The 20,141-nt window shown below is 36.2% G+C and overlaps 3 protein-coding genes across 7 annotated transcripts in view; all 3 read right to left on the bottom strand.

Annotated features, from left to right (window-relative positions):
- Positions 1–12,192: 12,192 nt before the first annotated feature.
- On the bottom strand, positions 12,193–13,314 carry LOC128611800 (eotaxin-like). The gene is made up of 3 exons (XM_053631597.1): positions 13,122–13,314; positions 12,786–12,906; positions 12,193–12,603 (listed from the first exon to the last, which is right to left on the bottom strand). Exons 1-3 carry the CDS (start codon positions 13,282–13,284, stop codon positions 12,498–12,500), a joined length of 390 nt encoding a protein of 129 aa, XP_053487572.1. The 5' UTR covers positions 13,285–13,314; the 3' UTR covers positions 12,193–12,497.
- A 1,840-nt stretch (positions 13,315–15,154) lies between these two features.
- LOC128611799 (eotaxin) lies at positions 15,155–19,444 on the bottom strand. 5 transcript variants are annotated; one of them, XM_053631593.1, is made up of 4 exons: positions 19,317–19,444; positions 16,006–16,100; positions 15,710–15,830; positions 15,155–15,528 (listed from the first exon to the last, which is right to left on the bottom strand). In XM_053631593.1, exons 2-4 carry the CDS (start codon positions 16,067–16,069, stop codon positions 15,414–15,416), a joined length of 300 nt encoding a protein of 99 aa, XP_053487568.1. In that variant the 5' UTR covers positions 16,070–16,100; positions 19,317–19,444; the 3' UTR covers positions 15,155–15,413. The 5 variants fall into 5 exon arrangements, with proteins under 5 accessions (XP_053487568.1, XP_053487569.1, XP_053487571.1 ...); XM_053631594.1 differs by having other exon boundaries at positions 16,006–16,082; positions 19,317–19,389; XM_053631596.1 differs by having other exon boundaries at positions 16,006–16,084; positions 19,320–19,347.
- Positions 19,445–19,735: 291 nt separating this feature from the next.
- LOC128611801 (monocyte chemotactic protein 1B-like) overlaps positions 19,736–20,141 on the bottom strand; it is a 978-nt gene continuing 572 nt past the window's right edge. The window contains exon 3 of the mRNA XM_053631598.1: positions 19,736–20,118. Coding sequence (XP_053487573.1) covers positions 20,004–20,118 — 115 coding nt within the window. The 3' untranslated portion in view covers positions 19,736–20,003. The remainder of the gene's footprint in view (positions 20,119–20,141) is intronic.

The following is a 20,141-nucleotide window of genomic DNA, read 5'->3' as shown; positions in this document are numbered from 1 at the left end:
ACTAATATAACGCTTTTATCCAAAGCGCTTTACACTGTGTCTCATTCACCCATTTATAGACACACACACACCACTGGTAGCAGAGCTGCCATGCAAGGTGTTAACTTGTCATCAGGAGCAACTTGGGGTTCAGTGGGTTCAACCCACTCTACCAACTGAGCCACAGCCGCCCCTAAATAAGGATGGGTTTCATTTTGAGTATGGTTCCGCTCAAAGTTTCTTACTTACGTCAGAGTGGAAGGCTACTGATTTGTCCACCTTTTTACCTCCTGGGGAAAGAATAATATAACAGTAGATAAAAGGTAGGTAGTTTAAATATTGATCAAGAGTTCAGGAGACATCTCAGTATGCCAGAGTATTTAAAACTTATTCATGATACACACACACATACATAAATAGGATGACATATACAGTCTCCACCAAAACTGTTGGAATGGCAAGGCAAATTCTTAATTTTTTTAAAAATTTTTTTTGCTGTAAACTGAAAACATTTGTGTTTAAGATCAAAAGATGAAAATCAGAACAGAGTTTAGAATTTCAGCTTTTATTTCCTGGTATTTATACGTAGATGTGTTAAACAACATAGAACATAATACATTTTGTATCAGACCACCCAATTTGTAGGCAAGTAAACATATTAGAACATATGACTGACAGGTGTTTCTTGTTACCCAGGTGTGTCCTGTTAGATTGACTATTTAAACAATAAATAGCTGTGAACATTTACTCTTGGTTTTAGCCTTCAGTTTCACCTGTGAAGACTGTATTTGTTGTTAAAAAGGATAAGCCAACATGAAGATCAGAGATCTGTCTATGGGAGAAAAGAGGGGAAATCAATCAGAGGCATTGCACAAACACTGGACACAGCCGATACAACAATTTGGAATGTCCTGAAAAAGAGAGAAACCGCCAGCCAAGGAAAACAACAACAGCTGATGACAGAAACATTGTGAGAGCTGTGAAGAAAACCCCAAAAAAAACAACAGTCGGTGACATCATCAACAACCTCCACAGGGCAGGAGTGAAGATATCACAATCCACTGTCCCAAGAAAACTTTGAGAGCAGAAATATAGAGGCCATACTACAAGATGCAAACCACTCATCAGCAGAAAGGATCAGAAAGCCAGACTGGAATTCACAAAGAAATACAGAAATGAGCCACAAAAGTTCTGGAAACAAGATTAACCTGATGGAAAGGCCAAATTGTTGAGAAGGAAAGGATCTGTTCATGATCCAAAGCATACAAACTCATCTGTGAAATATGGTGGTGGTAGTGTCATGGCTTGGGCTTGCATGGCTGCTTCTGGAACAGGCTCACTAAACTTTATTGAAGATGTAACTCATGATGGTAGCAGCAGAATGAATTCAGAAGCTTACAGGAACATTTTGTCTGCCAATTTACAGAGAAATGCAAATCCAAATTAATCAGGAGGAACTTTATCATGCAGCAAGACAATGATCCAAAACACACTGCCAACTCAACAAAGAACTAGATCGGGGGGAAAAGTGGAAGAATTTAGACTGGCCAAGTCAATCACCAGATCAATAACCCAATTGAGCAGCATTTTATTTTATGTTGATTAACACATATAGATGTAAATACCAGGAATTTACAAAAGTTTCACAAACGTTGATTTGCTTTGTACATATGTTGGTGAATGGCAATCACCTATAAATTACCAGGTGCATGAATGGCACAGCTGATTTGAATTTGGTGACGCCCACAAAACTCCTTAAAAGGCAAAGTTCACAAAGGTGAAATGTTGAGTCAACAGCAAAAAAAAAAAAAAAAAAAAAAAAAAAAAAAAAAAAAAACTTTCACAGAGGTAGATGTAAAAGTTATATTGTTGGGAATAAACAATATATATATATATATATATATATATATATATATATATATATATATATATATATAACTTGGGAATTTGATGTGAATTAATTGAGGTGAAAAGAAAATCGTTTAAAATGAAAATGTACCCATTTTCGTCTTAATTGAATAACTGATCTTATTTGTCTTAATTAATTAATTTATGTTTGTTTGCTTTCTTTATTTGTTTTCATATTTAATATTTATTTAGTCATTGCCATTAATATGAAATGATTGGGTTTCACAAATGTTTCATTAAATTGGTGGGTGTAATTAAGATACACAAGCTGTTTAAATTTGATTGTGTAATCTGTCTATAAAAAGTGCAGTAACTCATCGTGATTTGTGTGATTTGAAGCTGATCAATCAAGGTTAACATTAGATAGTCTTCTTATGCGTTAAGTTTACACACCCATATACTGGAACACGAGTAGGATACGATCGTTTTGTTTTTTTAAATTTAAATGACAGGATTTCTCACAAATTCCAAATTTATGAATAAATCTGTTTGTAATCCAGCTTGGTAAATGAGACTGAATGTTTCAATGATTCTCCAAAGAGTGTGGAGGAATTGTAAAAAACAAACAAACAAAAAAAAAATTACAGTTATATGCAAATATTGAATAATAGTAAAGCAATGACTCTCATAAACCCTTATCAAATAGTGTATTGTGTATACTGTATATTTATCAGAGAAAGGACAAACTCCATGATTTTTATGCAAAAGCCAAAGTGTAAAATGCAAAAAAAAAAAACCCAAAACATTGTGGATTATTTTCTTTCTAGCTCGTTAACTGTAATAACATAAATAATCCAGAAGTTTCTTTCTTCTTCTCTGTCAGCAGGTCAGCCTTGGACCTAATGTGTTCAGTTGGTGGAATGTCCAGGAATAATAAAACTCCATGGCCCCAATATATATCTAAAATATTGTAAACATTTAACTAATGTTAACTATTCGATAACTAATATTTGAATAGGTGGAATATGTTCATAAAATAAATATATACTATAGAGATGTGTGGAATTAATTACTTTTATTTTTCCATTAATTGGAAACACTGAAATCTCACACACACTGTGTGGCACTGTCACATTAAAGCTCAGAGGTCAGAACATATCAGTAGAATCCATGCTGCTGATCATACAGTATGAGTCAATAATTACAAATGGCTTTTAAAAAAAACAGATTTTTATTTCAGAAATACAAATAGGTATTACAACATTTTGACAATATATTAAATAAGTTATCTAAGTTAACTTAAATAGTTTTCTGTGTTGAAATGCTGTTTAGGGTGAGCTTCAGGGTTTTGGATTTGAGGGTGCATTTTTTCTACGATCCACCGACGCTTTGCAACGTTTGGCCCAACTGTCCATAGGATCCATACAGATCTTCTTTTTTAATTTAGTCTCAAAGCTGTGACACAAAGAAAACACAACGGTGATGGATGAATACAGGAGAATCAATCAAGTAAAGTAAAATACAGTATATACATCTGTAGCCTACATCAATAAAATCAATAAAATGTCATTAACCTAAATTACTTTCTCAGTGTCCTCAATAAAATTCTCAAAATGCTCAGTGAATGTTGATTATATTGTGCCATGTAGAGGTGTGTACAGGGACCAGGAACATATAGCACCCCCCTAAAAAGTTGTAGTAGCGAGTGTTTTTTACCATGCGTTTGCTTTAGCAAGTGACGGTGTAGGGGCGTGTAGCGACCACTTGGCGAGATATGAAACAAAAATTATTAACAAACAAGAGTATTGGGTATGTGTGCCTGCTTTAACCTGGTCAGAGTCACTGTGGTTTAAAATTCTAATTTCTTTATATTTCAGGAAACAAAGCAAAGCTCTTTAGAAAACATCTTGGATGACATACAAAAGAAAAACAAAAAATAGATAGAATTGCTGGAGTGGGAATAGCATTGGGATAAAACAATAAAAAAATACAGTCTCAAGAACACCTCTAGTGGCAAGCAGCTGATACTCACACAATGGCCTTGATGGGGCAGTTGCTGCTGGTCCTTCTGTAGGTCACGATTTTATTTAGAGGGATTTTCATGTTAGTTGTGGATGAACAGCACTCATTTTTGAAATCAAAACTGCTGGGAGCTGTGAGAAAACAGTTATAATTTCAGACTCAACAGAAAGAGATTCATTTTTAAGATGATTTTTTTTCATTAGGAATAAAATATCAAGCCTCTCGTATCACACTTCTACCAAACAAAACAATAAACGCTTTAAAGTACAAGATGAATAAAAGCTCTGGAATTGAGAAATGTGCCTCTGCAATCTGACCTTTGAAGTTGGAGTAGGTCAAATTGTTGTCATGGCATGGATTTGTGTGTAAGATTTCAAACACGTTTTTTTTTTGTGACACAATCCATTTCCGTTTATTTCTTTATTAAATTTCCCAAACCACTACATCTTTGTCAAGGATCAGCATGATGTATAGTTTAGAAATTTTGACTCACAGTTCTGATGATTATTATACAATTTAATTTGAAACCTTTCACACAAATTCAAGCTATGCAGTACACGTTTCACTGGATCTAATTCAAGTTCAAAACTGACAAATGCAAATAACGGCATAAAGTTCAGCTTTGTACATTTTAAATTAGCTTGTAGCAGCTCATTTCTCATTCGATAAAAAACATTCTCTGCTGCTTTAACACTTGATATTAGGAGGGGAAAACGAGGGTGCACAGTATTAACAGGGTGATTTAATACTCACCGCTAGACACCAGATGAAGAGAACAGAGCGACAGCAGAAACAGCAGAGCTGTCAGGTTCCTCATTCTAGCAGAAAGTCTGATTTCACACATAGACGGACCGGAGTGAGAGTTCGAGATCCAGGAGAAAGGAGTCGAGTGCTGGATGAGTGAGCTGCTCTCCATATTATATATACACTGAGAGACAGCAGGATCTGTGTGAGGGAAATTTTCCATTACTCAGTACTGAGCTTCCTACTACAGAATGACATCATTCCTGTTTTCTTCTTCTTGGTTTCCCTGAACATTGTTAAACTATTCACAGACTTTGCTGAAAGTTGTTTGCATCATGGACTTCTTATAATTTAGACAGTGCTTAAAAGCTGTCTTGTTATTATTAAGCTTTAAGAAAGTAATTACACATCAGGGGTGGACAAATATTTAATTCATTAGTTAACTCACTGGGTAAATAAAAGCACCAAAGCTCCCTTGTTTTGACCTGGATAACCTCATTAACAAGGCTAAAAGGTTGTCGCTAATATAATGTAATAACATATGGCAAGCTGGTTAGCTAGTTAAGTGCATTAATACAAACTAAGATAAACAAATTTCAGGTTATAAGACGACTCTACAGGCATAGTCCTTATCTTCTCCTGATCATTTTTAATTCAATAAATAGATTGTAATTGTTGGACAACTGCTGTGATATTAGAGGACTAAACACTTCGGGACATGCTTTTGTAGTAAAATAATCAACTTCTGTTGGTAAAAGTAACAATAATAACCTGGACACAATATTTGTTTGTCTCAGGACCCCCCTTTTTTCATGTTTTACTTCCTGGTGAAAGAATAAAATATCTTTAGATAAGCATTTTCAGGGAGCTGAAACACTGAACTGGAGATCAGGAGATATCTCAGTATATCAGATTACATGTGATAAGTATGTAAACATTTATACACAGTACATCATGGCCTGCAGAAAGGTTCTATTTGTGAAGAAGTTTGTACCGAATCAGTTCATAATAAGCGATGACACAGTGATGTTCAGAGTGGGAAGTTTTTGAGATGTCCATTCAGTAAAAAGCTCAGGACACAAAAGCAGAAGGAAGAGATGGAGGAGTCACTGATTACAGACAATAATACATGGAAGGTTGACTACAGAGAACTCCATGATTAATTTTACTTCATGAAAATGGGAACAAATTAAAATAAAAAAAACATATTGTCAGCTTTTACATACCGGAACTCTATAGATTTATTGTATTGGTATTTTTTTTCTAATCTAACAATGAATGCACATTTTTAAATACAAAACACTGGTTTCAAAATGATTATTAAATTATTATTAGTAATATTATTATTATTATTATTAATTATTAATTATTAATTATTAATATTATCAAATGATATATTTTTATTATTATTGTTATTATACTGCACATTGTAATTGAATTTAATTATTTACAATAATATTTGGTGAATCCTCCCCTAGAGAGTCTCTTCCTATAATGTTAAACAAAGCTCATCTTCCTCTGGTCAGCAGTGGGAATCATGGGTAATCATGGTAACTCCGAACAATCTGGGAAGATTCATAACTCAGATGGGAGAAGTTGTTCATAGGACAACCAAAGTCTGCACACTCCACAAAGGTCATGGATTGAGGTCTGGATTGAGATTTGGCTGGCCTTAGGGTCCTTGTCCTCTTGGAAGGTGAATCTCAGCCCCAGTCGCCCCATGTCTCTTGCAGACACATTTTCTCCAATGCTTGCCCTGTATTTGGCTTCATCCAGCTTGCCCTAAAACCTGACCAGTTTCCCAGTCTCTGTTGCCATTAGGTTCTTGGTCACCTCCCTGACCAGGGCCCTTCTAGACCAGTTACTGAGTTTGGCCAGATGACCAGCTTCAGAAATAATCCTGGTGGTTCTAAAATTCTTCAATTTCACAATGATGGAGCCCATTATCCTCCTGAGAACATTCAAAATCTGCTTTTATATCCTTGCTCAGATCTATGTCTTGACGCATGGCTTCGTTTTTGGTCTGGCATGCACTTTCTAAATCATGTCCAATCAATTGAATTTGCCACAGGTGGACACCATTCAAGCTCTAGAGAGATTTCAAGATAATCAAGGCAAACAGGATGCACCTGAACTCAACTTGGAGCACCTTAGCCAAGGGCCTGAAAACTTATCTAAATAAGATGTTAGTTTTTGATCATTTTTCATACATTTGTTTTGTTATGTATTGAAGTTTTTTCAGAATTTTAGCTGGTAGACCAATTAAAAGAACATTATAATAATCAATACAAGAGCTGGTGAAAGAATAATCTAATGTTTTAGCATCATGTATATTTAGTTAAGAGTGGCAATGTTTGGAAGGTAAAAAAAAAGGCAAATTTGGCGAGAGATCTCATGTGAGGTTCAAGTGAAAGTGTAAAGTCGAGGAAAACACCAAGATACCTGCACACATTCAACAGACACACCATCTGTGTCAACAGAGAAAGCAGACAGTCTGGATATTTCAATTTTTACTGATTCAAAGCTTTAAGTTTGGAAATTCCTATATCATCAGCATAAAAAGGAGTAAGAAAAACTCAAATGTCCTCTGACGGTGTCTGACAGTAATAATCTCATTAATTACAATAATATAACAATTTCAATGATACAATACTGGTATTTCAACCATACAGTACCAGGTGTCCTGCTACCATATGACATCCTTCCTCTTTTCTTTTACTTTTTCCTGAACATTACTTCTATGCAAATCCTTCACTATTTCAAGACTTTGCTGAGAATTTTCCACATGATGGACTTCTTATAATTTAGACAGATAGATTGACAGATAGAAATGCATTTTTATTAAGTAAAGGTAATGTAAATTTAAAAACTACTTAATCAGTGGTTTGGAACGCCAAATTATGGAAGTGTGAACCACAAGTTGAAGTTCTATGTCATTATTTTGACTTAAGATCTCATTAAATATTTTTGTTCGATTTTCTTTATATTTAACTGCAAGGTGGCATATTGTGCTTGCTGTACTTGAGGGTGAGACAATGACGGTTTTACACTGCACAATTCTACACAATTTTATCAGCGTTTCCTCAAACTTGTCTTTCTGATTTGAACTGGCTGACTGTGAATTCATATTTACTTTCAACTCCAATATCCTGTAATAGATATCTAAAATAAAATTAATTATGTCACTGTACAAATATTTAAAGTCTGATCCACAAGTCTTTGGAAAGTGACACAATTTTTGTAATATTGCCTCTGTACACCACCACAATGGATTAGAAATGAAGCAATCAATCACTGCATTTACATGGACAAAAATAATCCACTATTAACCCGATTAAGACAATACTCTAATTAAGAAACTACCATGTAAACAGCAATTTTTAATTACCTTAATCTAATTTAGGTCATACTCAAAGTAAGCACTAATCGAATTAAGACATGTGGAGTACTCCTGTTTTAGTCGCATCATCAACGTGTATTACAGACATGTAAACACCTTAATCACATTATTAACGTCGTGTGAGAGTTTTCACCGCATTTTGTGACAGGACACGATCACACACGGCAGTGCTCGACATTTTACGGCGAACAAGAGAGCATGGCTGCGTCCCAAACTGCAGACTTGCCTACTACAGGCCTGTAGTGGGGAAAAATACATGTATCTCGGCTACTATATAGACAGTAAGAACGCGGTTTGAGACGCAGCCCACGGCTTCAAGCAGTTGTCTATTTGCACGTACAGCATGACAAATAATTAACTGCATTTAAAGCGCTCGTAAAAAAATAAAAAATAAAAACACCCAAAACTGTATACGGTACCATAACGAAGACGAACTGTATGTTGATATGTGAAATTCTGGAGGGACATTGGATGGCGTGGCGCAGTCACGTAATGACGTGTGCCGTTAATCTAATTATGTTCTATGACATGTAAAATGGGTACATGAAAGGAGCATTCTAAAAGCGACTCATGTAAACACCTTAATCACATTATTATCTTAATCAGAGTAAGGTCAATAATTAGATTACTGCTGTCCATGTAAACGTAGTCAATATGTGATTGAAGACTTTCAGCTTTAATTCAAGGGGTTTAACAAAAATATTGCATTAACTGTTTAGGAATTACAGCCATTTTTGTTTACAGAGTTCCTCCATTTTAACAGGCTCAAACGTAATTGAACAATTGACTGATAAGCAGTTTCATGAACAGGTGTGGCCTGTTTCCTTGCTATTTCATGACAAATTAAGGAGATAAAACGCCTGGAGTTGATTCCAAGTGTTGAATTTACATTTGGTAGCTGTTCATGGGAACTCTCAAAATGCGGTCCAGAGGTGGTACACGTGAAGGAGGCCATCATTAGGCTGCAAAAAACTAAACAGACCTATCAGAGAGATAGCAGAAACTTTAGGAGTGGCCAAATCAATAATTTGGTACATTCATAAAAAGAAGGAATGCACTGGCGAGCTCAGCAACACTAAAAAGCCTGGAAGACCACGGAAGACACCTAAAGTGGATGATCGCAGAATTCTTTCCTGGGTGAAGAAAAACCCCTTCACAACATCTAGCCAAGTCAAGAACACTCTGGAGGAGGTTGGCATATCATTGTCAACATCTACAAAGAGACACCTTCATGAAAGTAAATATAGATGGTTTACCTCGAATTGAAAACCTTTCACATCTACTACCTGCTTTATTCACCACTATAGATGCTAATCTGAAAGTCATCAGTAATACTGCTCACCGCTATTATAATTGTAATCAAACTCAAACATATCAAACTTAAATATAAGTTCAGTTAGTTTGATCACAAATTATAATAAGGTTTAAGGATTACTTTCAGATGAGTGTCTATATTTGGTGGAATAAAGCAGGTAGTAGATGTGACAGGTTTTCAGTTAAACTCAGACCAGTGTGAAATTTTTTTTCATTTTAATAAGCAATATTGAAATATTTCCCTCTTTTAAAAACAAAGACGCTTTGCCTATGTGTAGGCAAAGTGTAAGTGTAGCCCATGTATTATGACACATACATGGATGTTACTGGACTAAGCCCCGGATATCCTCTGACCCTAGAACTGCCCCTGTCTACACGTACTCCTGAGAAACGATTGTCAATCTGTTGCATCATTCATACAAGGCAAGGGTAGTACAATGTACAACTGGAGTCATCTGAAGAACTGATTTCTCAGGTGTTCTTACATGCTATTTCCACTGCATAATCATCCAGCCTCTTCTGTTTCAATTTTAAACCTACAATAGGCTATGGAATGTTATTTGCCTCACACTAGGCCTTGACTGCTTTATTGACTGCTATATTCTTCTGAACTGCTTGTCCATGTCTAGACTTTCCATCTGCAGATATTTGAGGAGGCCTTCAGTGATAGATAAAAGTTTATGTGCACAATAGCACAGAAGTTGTCAATTACAGCATTGAAGGACTTCACCTGACATGCCCAAAATGTTTTTGACAGCTGCACCAGCTCAGTTGGTTGTAGTCCAAGCTGTTTTTGAACTTAACTAGTGGTGCACAGAAAAAAGAATAAATACTCTCCAGTAAATCAAAACTGCTGGTGACTTCTGGTATTTCCTTGTGTGTATGGCACAGCACAAGATTTAATTCATGTGCATAGCAGTTAAGGTATACTGCTTTTGGATGATGTAGACTGAAATGGGCCTGTACATCCCCCACAGCTCCACTCATGACTAAAGCACCGTCATATGATTGCGCAACGCACAATAGAGGTTTTATTTTATATGACTACAGCATCAGTGCAGCAGGGCTGTGCATCAAAACCACCCAATTTGAAAAGACCAAGGAAATTTTCCTTGTCTCTACCCTCAGGTTTAACATAATGCACATATACAGCCAGTTGTTCAGAGTGCCTGCCTTGTGCCTCATCTGCCTTCAGAGCAAACATATTTGAAAATCTTATTTCTTTCATGATGTTTTCTGTGATCACTTCCGAAATACATGTGATTATTTCATTTTGGGATGAGTAAGACATGTAGGTAGCATGGAATGGAGCATTGTACCACTGTAGAAATGGGTCAAACTGTGTGAGAAGCTTCATGACTCAAAGTTTCCCGGATTTTGACTCTGGCTATTTCATCTTGCCCACCGAATCCCCTGAAATGATATCAGAGCACCAACACAACAGAGCTATTCAAGTCTGTTATTTTTCCTACACTGGCATTATGAAGGCTACTTTGTTCATGCTCTCTGAATTAATCTAAAGCCCTTTACCAGTTGGAGATCCATGATCTTGTTAATGCAGCTTTGTCATTTCAAATATGATGCTTCCCAAAGAGATGACATGAAAAGCAGAATGCAAAATTTCTGTATACTGAGTATTCCAGCCATTGAAATGCATCAAGCCAATTCTTACTGAAAGCTTTTTGCTGTAATCCAAACTGGGTAAAGGGATATGAACCATAAACAGAGCGGGGAATTTTCAGCATGTCTGTTCAGTGAAAGGTCAGCTGAGCAGTTTCACATGTAGTATACACTACAAGCCACAATGGAAACCACAACGGCAGAAGGAAGGGGTGGAAGTGGTACTCTGAATAGGACAATAATACCTAGAACGTTAACTACAATAATAAATAAATAAAAAAACACACATTCAATGAGGGATATTATGTACTTAAACATATGGGGATAGATCTATGGTTTTATTCTTATTTATTCTACAAATAATAATCTAATCAATAGGCAGCACCTAGGGTACTGATTTGCCTATCCCTGCTCATCTCAGACACCTCAGTATGCTAGATTACTTAAGATATATACAAAATACAGTACAATAGTGATGAAGATGTATGAGGTGAAGTGTGGGAAAATGTGCTGTGGTTGGATCTACTCAATCTCTCCTTCACGTAAAACTCTAGATATTATAGAAGAAACATTTTTCACTGGCTTCAGAAAGTATACAGACCCCACCACCTTTTGCACAATTTACTGTGTTATAAATTTTATTTAAAATGGATTAAATTGACATTTCTGGCCATTACTCTACTCACAATAATGTGAGTATGCAGTTTCTCTTATTTTTCCAGGCAGATCATCTCAAGTTCAGTCAAATTGGATAGGGATTGCCTGTGAACAGCCATCTTCAGATCTCTCCACAGATGTTCTACAAGGTTCAGTTCTGGGCTTTGGCTGGGCCACTTAAGGACACTCAGAGATCGTCTTGGCTGTATTCTGATCGTTGATGTACTGAAAGGTGAAACTTGTGTGCACTCAGGAGCAGGTTTTCTTTAAGAACCTCTCTGTATTTGACTGCATTCATATTTCCTTCATTTCTGACCCGTCTCACTGTCCCTTCATATTGATGTATGTACACATACATACCCATTTATATGTATTCTCCAATGTGGTTGAATTGTCCGATCGGACTGATGACATTCATTCAGACACTGAATGTCATCAGAATAACCATGAACGTTATGATCATGCCTACAGATAAATATCCAACAACCAGCATGTATTTGATAAAAATTGAGTAATAATATCTCAAATGTCCTCTGAAGGGCTCTGACTGTAATTATGTCACTATTTACAATTATAAAACAATTGCAATAATAGAATTATAAAGCAATGACTCTCAGGAAACCACAAAAAATTCTGTACAATTTTACTATTTATTTTAAAAAAGTTACATGTTACATGTGCATAACACCATTCATTTCATTTTACAGATTCATTAATTTGGAACAAACATGAATACGGAACAGACAGTAATACTGAACTCTGAAAAACACGAGGCGGTGCTGTCACACTGAGACTCAGAGGTGAGAATATGCTGTAATGTCTATTGTATGAGTAATATCAAAATTTGTTCAATATCTAAGGTTGGTCTTCAGTGTTGAAAACCCATCTAACGCTGAGATTCAGGGTTTTGCTTTTACAGTTTTTTGTTTTTACGATCCACTGCTTTCATGTGATGGTTGACCCAAACAGCTGTTGGATCCACACAGCGGTAATGCGTTCCGTTATTTAGAGTCTCAAAGCTGTGACACAAAAAGAAGACACAAGGATGCTTGATTAATATACAATAATCAAAGAGCAGTTCTTGCAAAAAAAACAAAAAACAAACAAACAAACAAAAAATTATATTTTTGATTTGCTTTATTTGATTCTAATGCTGATAAAAATGAAATTATTATATTTGTACCAAGCAGGTGATACTCACACAATGGCCTTTATGGGGCAGTCATTGCTGGTCCACCGGTAGTTCACAATGTTCTTTAGAGGGATCTTCACTGTAAAAGTACCTGTACAGCACTGAGTGATGTGGTTGAAACTGGTGGGAACTGAGATAAAACATTGTTTATAGTTTTATAGTATAAGCTTTGTTCCCCCCTCCACATTGGAAATAGATTATTATTATTATTATTATTATTATTATTATTATTATTATTATAAATCATGCTGCTACCTCAAGACAATACAGATGTGTTCACACTGGTCGATATTAGGTGGGAAAAGCAAGAGTGCTCTGCATTTAACAGAGTGATTTAATACTCACCGCTAGACACCAGATGAAGAGAGCAGAGCGACAGCAGAAACAGCAGAGCCGTCAGGTTCCTCATTCTAGCAGAAAGTCTGATTTCACACAGAGACGGACCGGAGTGAGAGTTCGAGATCCAGGAGACAGGAGTCGAGTGCTGGGTGAGTGAGCTGCTCTCCATCTTATATATACACTGAGAGAGGGAAATTTTCTTCTGTTTCTCAGTACCGAGCTTCCTACTACAATATAACATCCTTCCTCTTTTTGTCTTCTTTCTCCTGAACATTACTTCTCTGCAAATCTTTCAATATTTTCAGACTTTCAGACCGAAAACTTCTCACTTCTCATTTAGACAGATAGATTGAGAGACAGAAATGCATACTTTGGACCTTAATTATAACTAATGTAAACAAAAACAAGTAAACTAGATAATCAGTGTGTTTGCTCATTATTTCGAGAGATTATGACGTTATTTCAGCTTGATAATTTAAAGTAACAGCTAACAGAAACACAGTGTGTTTGTGCTCTAGACAAAATCCACCAGGTCACTGGGGAATGTTTTGGGTATGAGGTGTGTGTGTGTGTGTGTGTGTGTGTGTGTGTGTGTGGCTTTCTGTCCTCAAATTGCAGAATAAAAATATTCTTTGAGTCTGGATTGTGTGTGGTTGAAAATTTTACCTTCTGAGGATAATCAGAAGTTAAACTCACAGAGACACAGTTGGCAGCAGAGTAAAGGCAAAACAACAACAACAGCAACTATTGACTAAATCCCACTATGCACTATACTGTCTCATGTTGGTGTGGAGGGCAGTGAGGAGGTAGATGGCATGGCTAAGCAGGCTGGTGTTGTTTATTTTTTTATTTGTATTATTTTTTTTTATTATGATAGCAAAGATATAAGGAATCAAATGCGCAAACATCATTCATAAACGCTTTTCACAAACTTGATTGAAATAATATCAAGTTAAGATGAGTTAAGAGAGCTTTGTTCACTTTTGAGGAATTATTTAGCAGATTTTAAACAGACACATTTTTAATACTTTAACCAGTAGCTGTTGAATGTGTTTTTTAAAAGTCAATCTCTAATCCATCCACACCCCTAAAAACTCGATCAATGATACTTGCTCCAGAACCTGATAATATCATTTCAGTTTAACTTTGGGAGATATTCCTTTTTTTTTTTTTTGAGAAACAAATGACTTGTTTGTTTGTTTGTTTTTGTTACAAAGGCAGAATCCCCAAATTTGAGCCCACTTCTCATCTTCACCTACTGGATACTGACTATTCAAGCCACTGAAATGCATCTAGCCAATTCTTAGTGAAAGCTCTTTGCTGTAATCCAAACAGGGTAAAGGGATACTGCTGGAGCTTCACCTGCTCTGGGTCTGTCTGTAATGTTCCTAGATCATCCCCTTCACTTTCTCCCCTTTCTGTATTTCTTTTCCCATAGCCTCTTCTCTCATAGCTGATTCATCTGTGCCACGGCAAAATGGCAAGCTTAGCTCTATGATTATATTAATAAATACATCACCTTCACTTCACATAAATTGTTGAGAATAAATAAATACATGAATGAATAAATATTCTCTATAATAGCTGAAAACTTATCACCAATTCGTCATGCATACATTCATTTTTAATTTAATAGTAATTTTTAAAAAATATATTATTTCTATATATGAATACAAACATAATACATACACCAACACTTGTTGAAGCCAAGTAACCACGAAGAGAAGTCTAGCACAAACCACGTTACTCATCTATGCAAGATTACATAAAAACCCATTATAGACTACGCGAATCACATGTGGCTTTGAGTTGGTTGGTTGTGTGTGTGTATATATATGAATGTCATCAGAATAACCATGAAAGTTATGATCATGCCTCTAATGATAATTTGTCTAACAACCAGCATGTATTTGATAAAAATTGAGTAATAATATCTCAAATGTCCTCTGAAGGGCTCTGACTGTAATTATGTCACTATTTACAATTATAAAACAATTGCAATAATACAATTATAAAGCAATGACTCTCAGGAAACCACAAAAAATTCTGCACAATTTTACTAGTTATATGTTACATGTGCATAACACCATTCATTTCATTTTACAGATTCATTAACTGGATACAAACATGAATACGGAACAGACAGTAATACTGAAATCTTAAAAACACCAGGCGGTGCTGTCACACTGAGACTCAGAGGTGAGAATATGCTGTAATGTCTATTGTATGAGTAATATCAAAATTTGTTCTATATATTAGGTTGGTCTTCGGTGTTGAAAACCCATCTAACGCTGAGATTCAGGGTTTTGCTGTTACAGTGGTGCTGTTTCTAAGATCCACTGCTTTCATGTGATGGTTGACCCAAACAGCTGTTGGATCCACACAGCGCTGTTTATTATTTAGAGTCTCAAAGCTATGACACAAAAAGAGGACCCAAGGATGCTTGATTAATACACAATAATCAAAGAGCAGTTCTTGCAAAAATAAAAATAAACAAACAAACAAACAAAAAATGATATTTTTGATTTGCTTTATTTGATTCTAATGCTGATAAAATGAAATGATTATATTTGTACCAAGCAGGTGATACTCACACAATGGCCTTTATGGGGCAGTTGTTCCTGGTCCACCAGTAGGTCACAATGTTCTTTAGAGGGATCTTCACTGTACTTGTATTTGAACAGCAGCTAGTCATGTGGTTGAAACTGGTGGGAACTGAGATAAAACACTGTTTATAATTTTATAGTATAAGCTTTGTTCCCCCCTTCACAGGGTAGTGGAAAGAGATTATTATTATTATGAATCATACTGATACCTTGAAGACAATAGGGCTCTGCATTTAAGGAAAAACAAGAGTGCTCTGCATTTAACAGAGTGATTTCATACTCACAGCTAGACACCAGATGAAGAGAGCAGAGCGACAGCAGAAACAGCAGAGCCGTCAGGTTCCTCATTCTAGCAGAAAGTCTGATTTCACACAGAGATCTGTATGTGAGGGAAATTTTCTCCTTTTTCTCAGTACTGGGCTTCCTGCTACAGTATAACATCCTTGCTCTGTTCTTTTTCCTTAACATTACTTCTATGCGAATCCTATTCAAATATTTGAAAACTTTATTGAACATTTTTCACATGATGGGCTTCTTACCCCTGGATCCTATTTTAGGTCAGATCTCTCTAAATTATTTATCCCTGAATATTATCAGCTGCTCACATCATAAACGCTTTAATCTGAATACCGGCTTCTTTCTTACCTCATTATCAAATAAAACCAAAACTTACACATTAATTATAAAAAATATAAACCTGGATTGTATTTAATTAACAAAATAAAGTAAAATGACATGAAATTAAGTTACCCTTCTAGTACAATTAAAGAATTGTAAAACAAGTTAAACAACTGCACTCTTAAGCAATTTCAAACCAAACACTTTCAAGCAGTCATAAAAGAAATATCATCAGCAGCGATGTTTCATCAACTCAGATGGTGTTATCAATTCAGAATGTTACTATTAATAAGCTGAATAAACCCTTAAACTTGAATAAACAGTTCAGAAATAAAGTGCTGCAGGCCTGAGTCGTTGCTTGTGTGAGTTGAGGTACTAAATAACTGGCTGCTTCACTCAAAGAGCTAATCAACAAATTGGCTGCAGGGGTGCTCACACTTCTATGACGAGACCTACTTTTTTATATTATTATTATTATGGTAAGAGCCACCATGTGAAATACGCACATCCACTCTAAATTTGGAGATTGAGAGATTTGTTTTTATATTTGTTTTTGACAAATTAGACAGATTTTGAATTCAGCATTGTAAAGAAAAAATCTTCCTCTCATAGAGTGCTGTAAAAATGAGTCCTAAAACCCCGGAAATGAGTTAGCATTTTAGCATTCCGGTTCCATCGTCACAAAGTCAGTGGGTTTCTTGAATGGGTTTTTGGATAAATGCCTGAAATAAGGTCTGTGGTTAACCCAAGCTCAAGACATGTACACGTTTCACTTTACTACACAAAATACATCAGTAATACCCCACTCGTGATTTTGTTAAGCTTTAACATGTCTTGAAAAATTCGGTTGCTAACAAGTGGCTAAACGGGACTGCAGAGGTTGTCGGGGACATTAAACGTCATCATGGCGAACAGGAAAATTCAAACTATTCCAACTCAAAATTTCACACTTGTAGATTTATCAATTTATAGTATTTTCCAATTGTAGTGTTTTTAATTTTTTATAAGGATTGAAAGAGTTGTTGGAAGCTTAGTGGTGGTGACGTTGAAGTCATGCGACCGTGGTGTAGTTCATTTCTAGCCTAACTTTAGCATTATACTTCTGGCAATTCTATTGAGGCTTCAAAATTCATAGAAGTTGTGTTCATGTGTGAAGATTATCTTGATGAACAAAACGTGTAAGAATCATAAACTTTTGTTGGTCACAGAGCTTATTTTCTGCAATAATCCAAAAACCAATGGAAAAATCATATTGGCTTTTTGTCGAGGGAACCATAGTGATGCTGACTTCCAGGTTGGCTGTAGTGATGGGAAGTTCGGATCATTTTACTGACGCAGATCTTTCAATCTTGTTCAGCAAAATGAATGAATCTTTTTCCGAGTCATTTTGGTCATTTCAACAGAATATAATTAAAATGTTACATGTTAAATTCCCCAACACATCTACTACTTAATAAACTTTAAAATAAACTATTGGCTAATGCAACCGAGGCCGAATTATGAGAAACGGAAATGATTAATTAATAGCTTAGCTTTAGGTCTTCAGGCGATGCAGTCTGTTAGTTCACCTCACCTCACCTCCTGATCTGAGTCATTCTTTTGTCACGTCACATTTGTCACGTCTATTCCCCAGAAACAGGAATGATTAGTTCACCTCTCGAGTCTTTGGATCCAAGTCGTTCGTTCATCCCGTTTCCGGTATTGCACGGTGCATTGCCTATGGCGCGGTCACCAGAAGAACGAACGACTCGAACCCGAAGACTTGAGACGTGAACGAATCATTTCTGTTTCCGGTACAGAACGTATGGAGATGTTGCAGCGCATGCGCGGTCAAAAATGAACAAATCACTCTGAGACAACTTCTTGTTCCCGGGTCATATTAAAGATTCGCTCAAAATGAACGGCACATCACTAGTTGGCTGACAAAAATACTTTTTGGGTGAACTGTATCATGAGTGAAAATTTGCTTGTCTTTTTCTCATTTGTAAGTCGCTTTGGATAAAAGCGTCTGCGAAGTGAATAAATATAAATGTGTGAAAATGGTGGTGTTTTTTTTGGCACTTTACCTGCGTCTGCTTCGTCTGCCATTTTAACTTTGCAACCATAGTGTACTTTAACTACTGCGCAGCTGCTGTACTTGCTATTGGTTGTTATAGTAACCGTATAGCCTCACAAGTGTATGATGGCAAAGCATTGGAGATATCTTTAGGAGAAATCATTAGGCCTATGGATAGACAATAAAAGTGATATTGGAGATTGTTTTATTATAATGAAATGTGTTTTGAATGTATTTGTGTGTGGAACTACGGGTGTATGAGGGCGTGGAGGAAGACTCGGTAGACAGGCGGAATTTTAACAGAGCTCCGGGCTCGCGTTTATTCAGTCCGCGCACTTTCAAAGCTAAAAAACAAACAAACAAAAAAACAAACAAACAACCTCACAACAGGAAACACGTCGGTTCCGAACTCACAGCTTTCGCTCAGTCAGGTTCAAGTTCACGCTTCTTGGTGTGTGTGTGTGTGTGTGCAAGCTCTCTCTCTCGCTCTGGTTACAGGACTCACTGAAAGCACGAAAGGACGGGAAGATCGACCAGTGATTGTCTTGCGACGTAATGAGCACCCCCTGCCTTACTGTTATGAGTTACTGTACTGTTACAACACTTCCAACATTGCCAGAGGAACCACTGAGCACTCCCAGTGTCTCAGGGCGCTATCGGGTTTTTCCTTGCGAGGTGTATCCGCGTAGGTCTCAGCACGCTGGCGTTGTTCACAACAGCTAGTTTAAAAGTTTCCTTACTCTTATCAGGTCTGTTCTGTAAGAACAGTCGAAATATATATATATATATATATATATATATATATATATACACACACACAAACCTTGTCATTCGAAACTTAAAGAAGAAATGAATGTCACCTAAACTGTAAACACTATAGTTTTAAAAAGTTCTCTTGTTGACAACTAATAACAAACGTACCTTTTTTTGTTGTTTGCTTTAACTTCTTCTTCTTCTTTTATGGCAATTGGCAAACCATTCTAGTCCTTTTCCGCCACCTACTGGGTTGGAGTATGGAGCGTCGACGGGAAGGCAAAAAAAGGAGAAAAAACAGCAATAACTATCGTCTAAATCCCACTGTACACGCTACTGTCTCATGGTATGGTGGGCAGTGAGGTGGTAGATGGCATGGCTAAGCAGGCTGGTGTTGTTAATTTTTTATTTGTATTATTTATTTGTATTATTATAGCAAAGGTATAAAGGGTGCAAAAGCGCAAACATTTTTCACAAACATTTTTCTCCTCTGAAGGGCTCTGACTGTAATTATGTCCTTATTTAGAATTATAAAACAATTTCAATAATACAATTATAAAGCAATGACTCTCAGGAAACCATAAAAATGCTGCATAGTGTAAGTATTTATTAGAGACAGTTACATGTTACATGTGCATAACACCATTTCATTTCATTCTACAGATTCATTAACTGGATACAAACATGAACACGGAACAGACAGTAATACTGAACTCTTAAAAACACCAGGCGGTGCTGTCACACTGAGACTCAGAGGTGAGAATATGCTGTAATGTCTATTGTATGAGTATTTACAATATTTGGTCAGTATATTAGGTTGGTCTTCGGTGTTGAAAACCCATCTAACGCTGAGATTCAGGGTTTTGCTGTTACAGTGGTGCTGTTTCTAAGATCCACTGCTTTCATGTGATGGTTGACCCAAACAGCTGTAGGATCCACACAGTGCTGTTTCTTATTTAGAGTCTCAAAGCTATGACACAAAAAGAGGACCCA

The sequence above is a fragment of the Ictalurus furcatus genome, chromosome 8 (assembly GCF_023375685.1).
Source record: "Ictalurus furcatus strain D&B chromosome 8, Billie_1.0, whole genome shotgun sequence".
Lineage (NCBI taxonomy): Eukaryota > Metazoa > Chordata > Actinopteri > Siluriformes > Ictaluridae > Ictalurus > Ictalurus furcatus.
The sequence above is the reverse complement of the archived record's forward strand: the minus strand, read 5'-3'. Positions and strand labels throughout refer to the sequence as shown.

What these genes read in the sequence shown, in the direction of transcription:
- LOC128611800 (XM_053631597.1), bottom strand. Translation starts at nt 13,284, where the DNA reads ATGGAGAGCAGCTCACTCACCCAGCACTCGACTCCTGTCTCCTGGATC. An exon ending in TCTTCATCTGGTGTCTAGCG is followed by an intron (nt 12,907 to 13,121) that starts GTGAGTATTAAA and finishes GTTTTATCTCAG; the next exon opens with TTCCCACCAGTTTCAACCAC. An exon ending in TGCCCCATAAAGGCCATTGT is followed by an intron (nt 12,604 to 12,785) that starts GTGAGTATCACC and finishes TTTGTGTCACAG; the next exon opens with CTTTGAGACTCTAAATAACG.
- LOC128611799 (XM_053631592.1), bottom strand. Translation starts at nt 16,237, where the DNA reads ATGTTCAATAAAGTTTTCAAATATTTGAATAGGATTCGCATAGAAGTA. An exon ending in TCTTCATCTGGTGTCTAGCT is followed by an intron (nt 15,831 to 16,005) that starts GTGAGTATGAAA and finishes GTTTTATCTCAG; the next exon opens with TTCCCACCAGTTTCAACCAC. An exon ending in TGCCCCATAAAGGCCATTGT is followed by an intron (nt 15,529 to 15,709) that starts GTGAGTATCACC and finishes TTTGTGTCATAG; the next exon opens with CTTTGAGACTCTAAATAATA.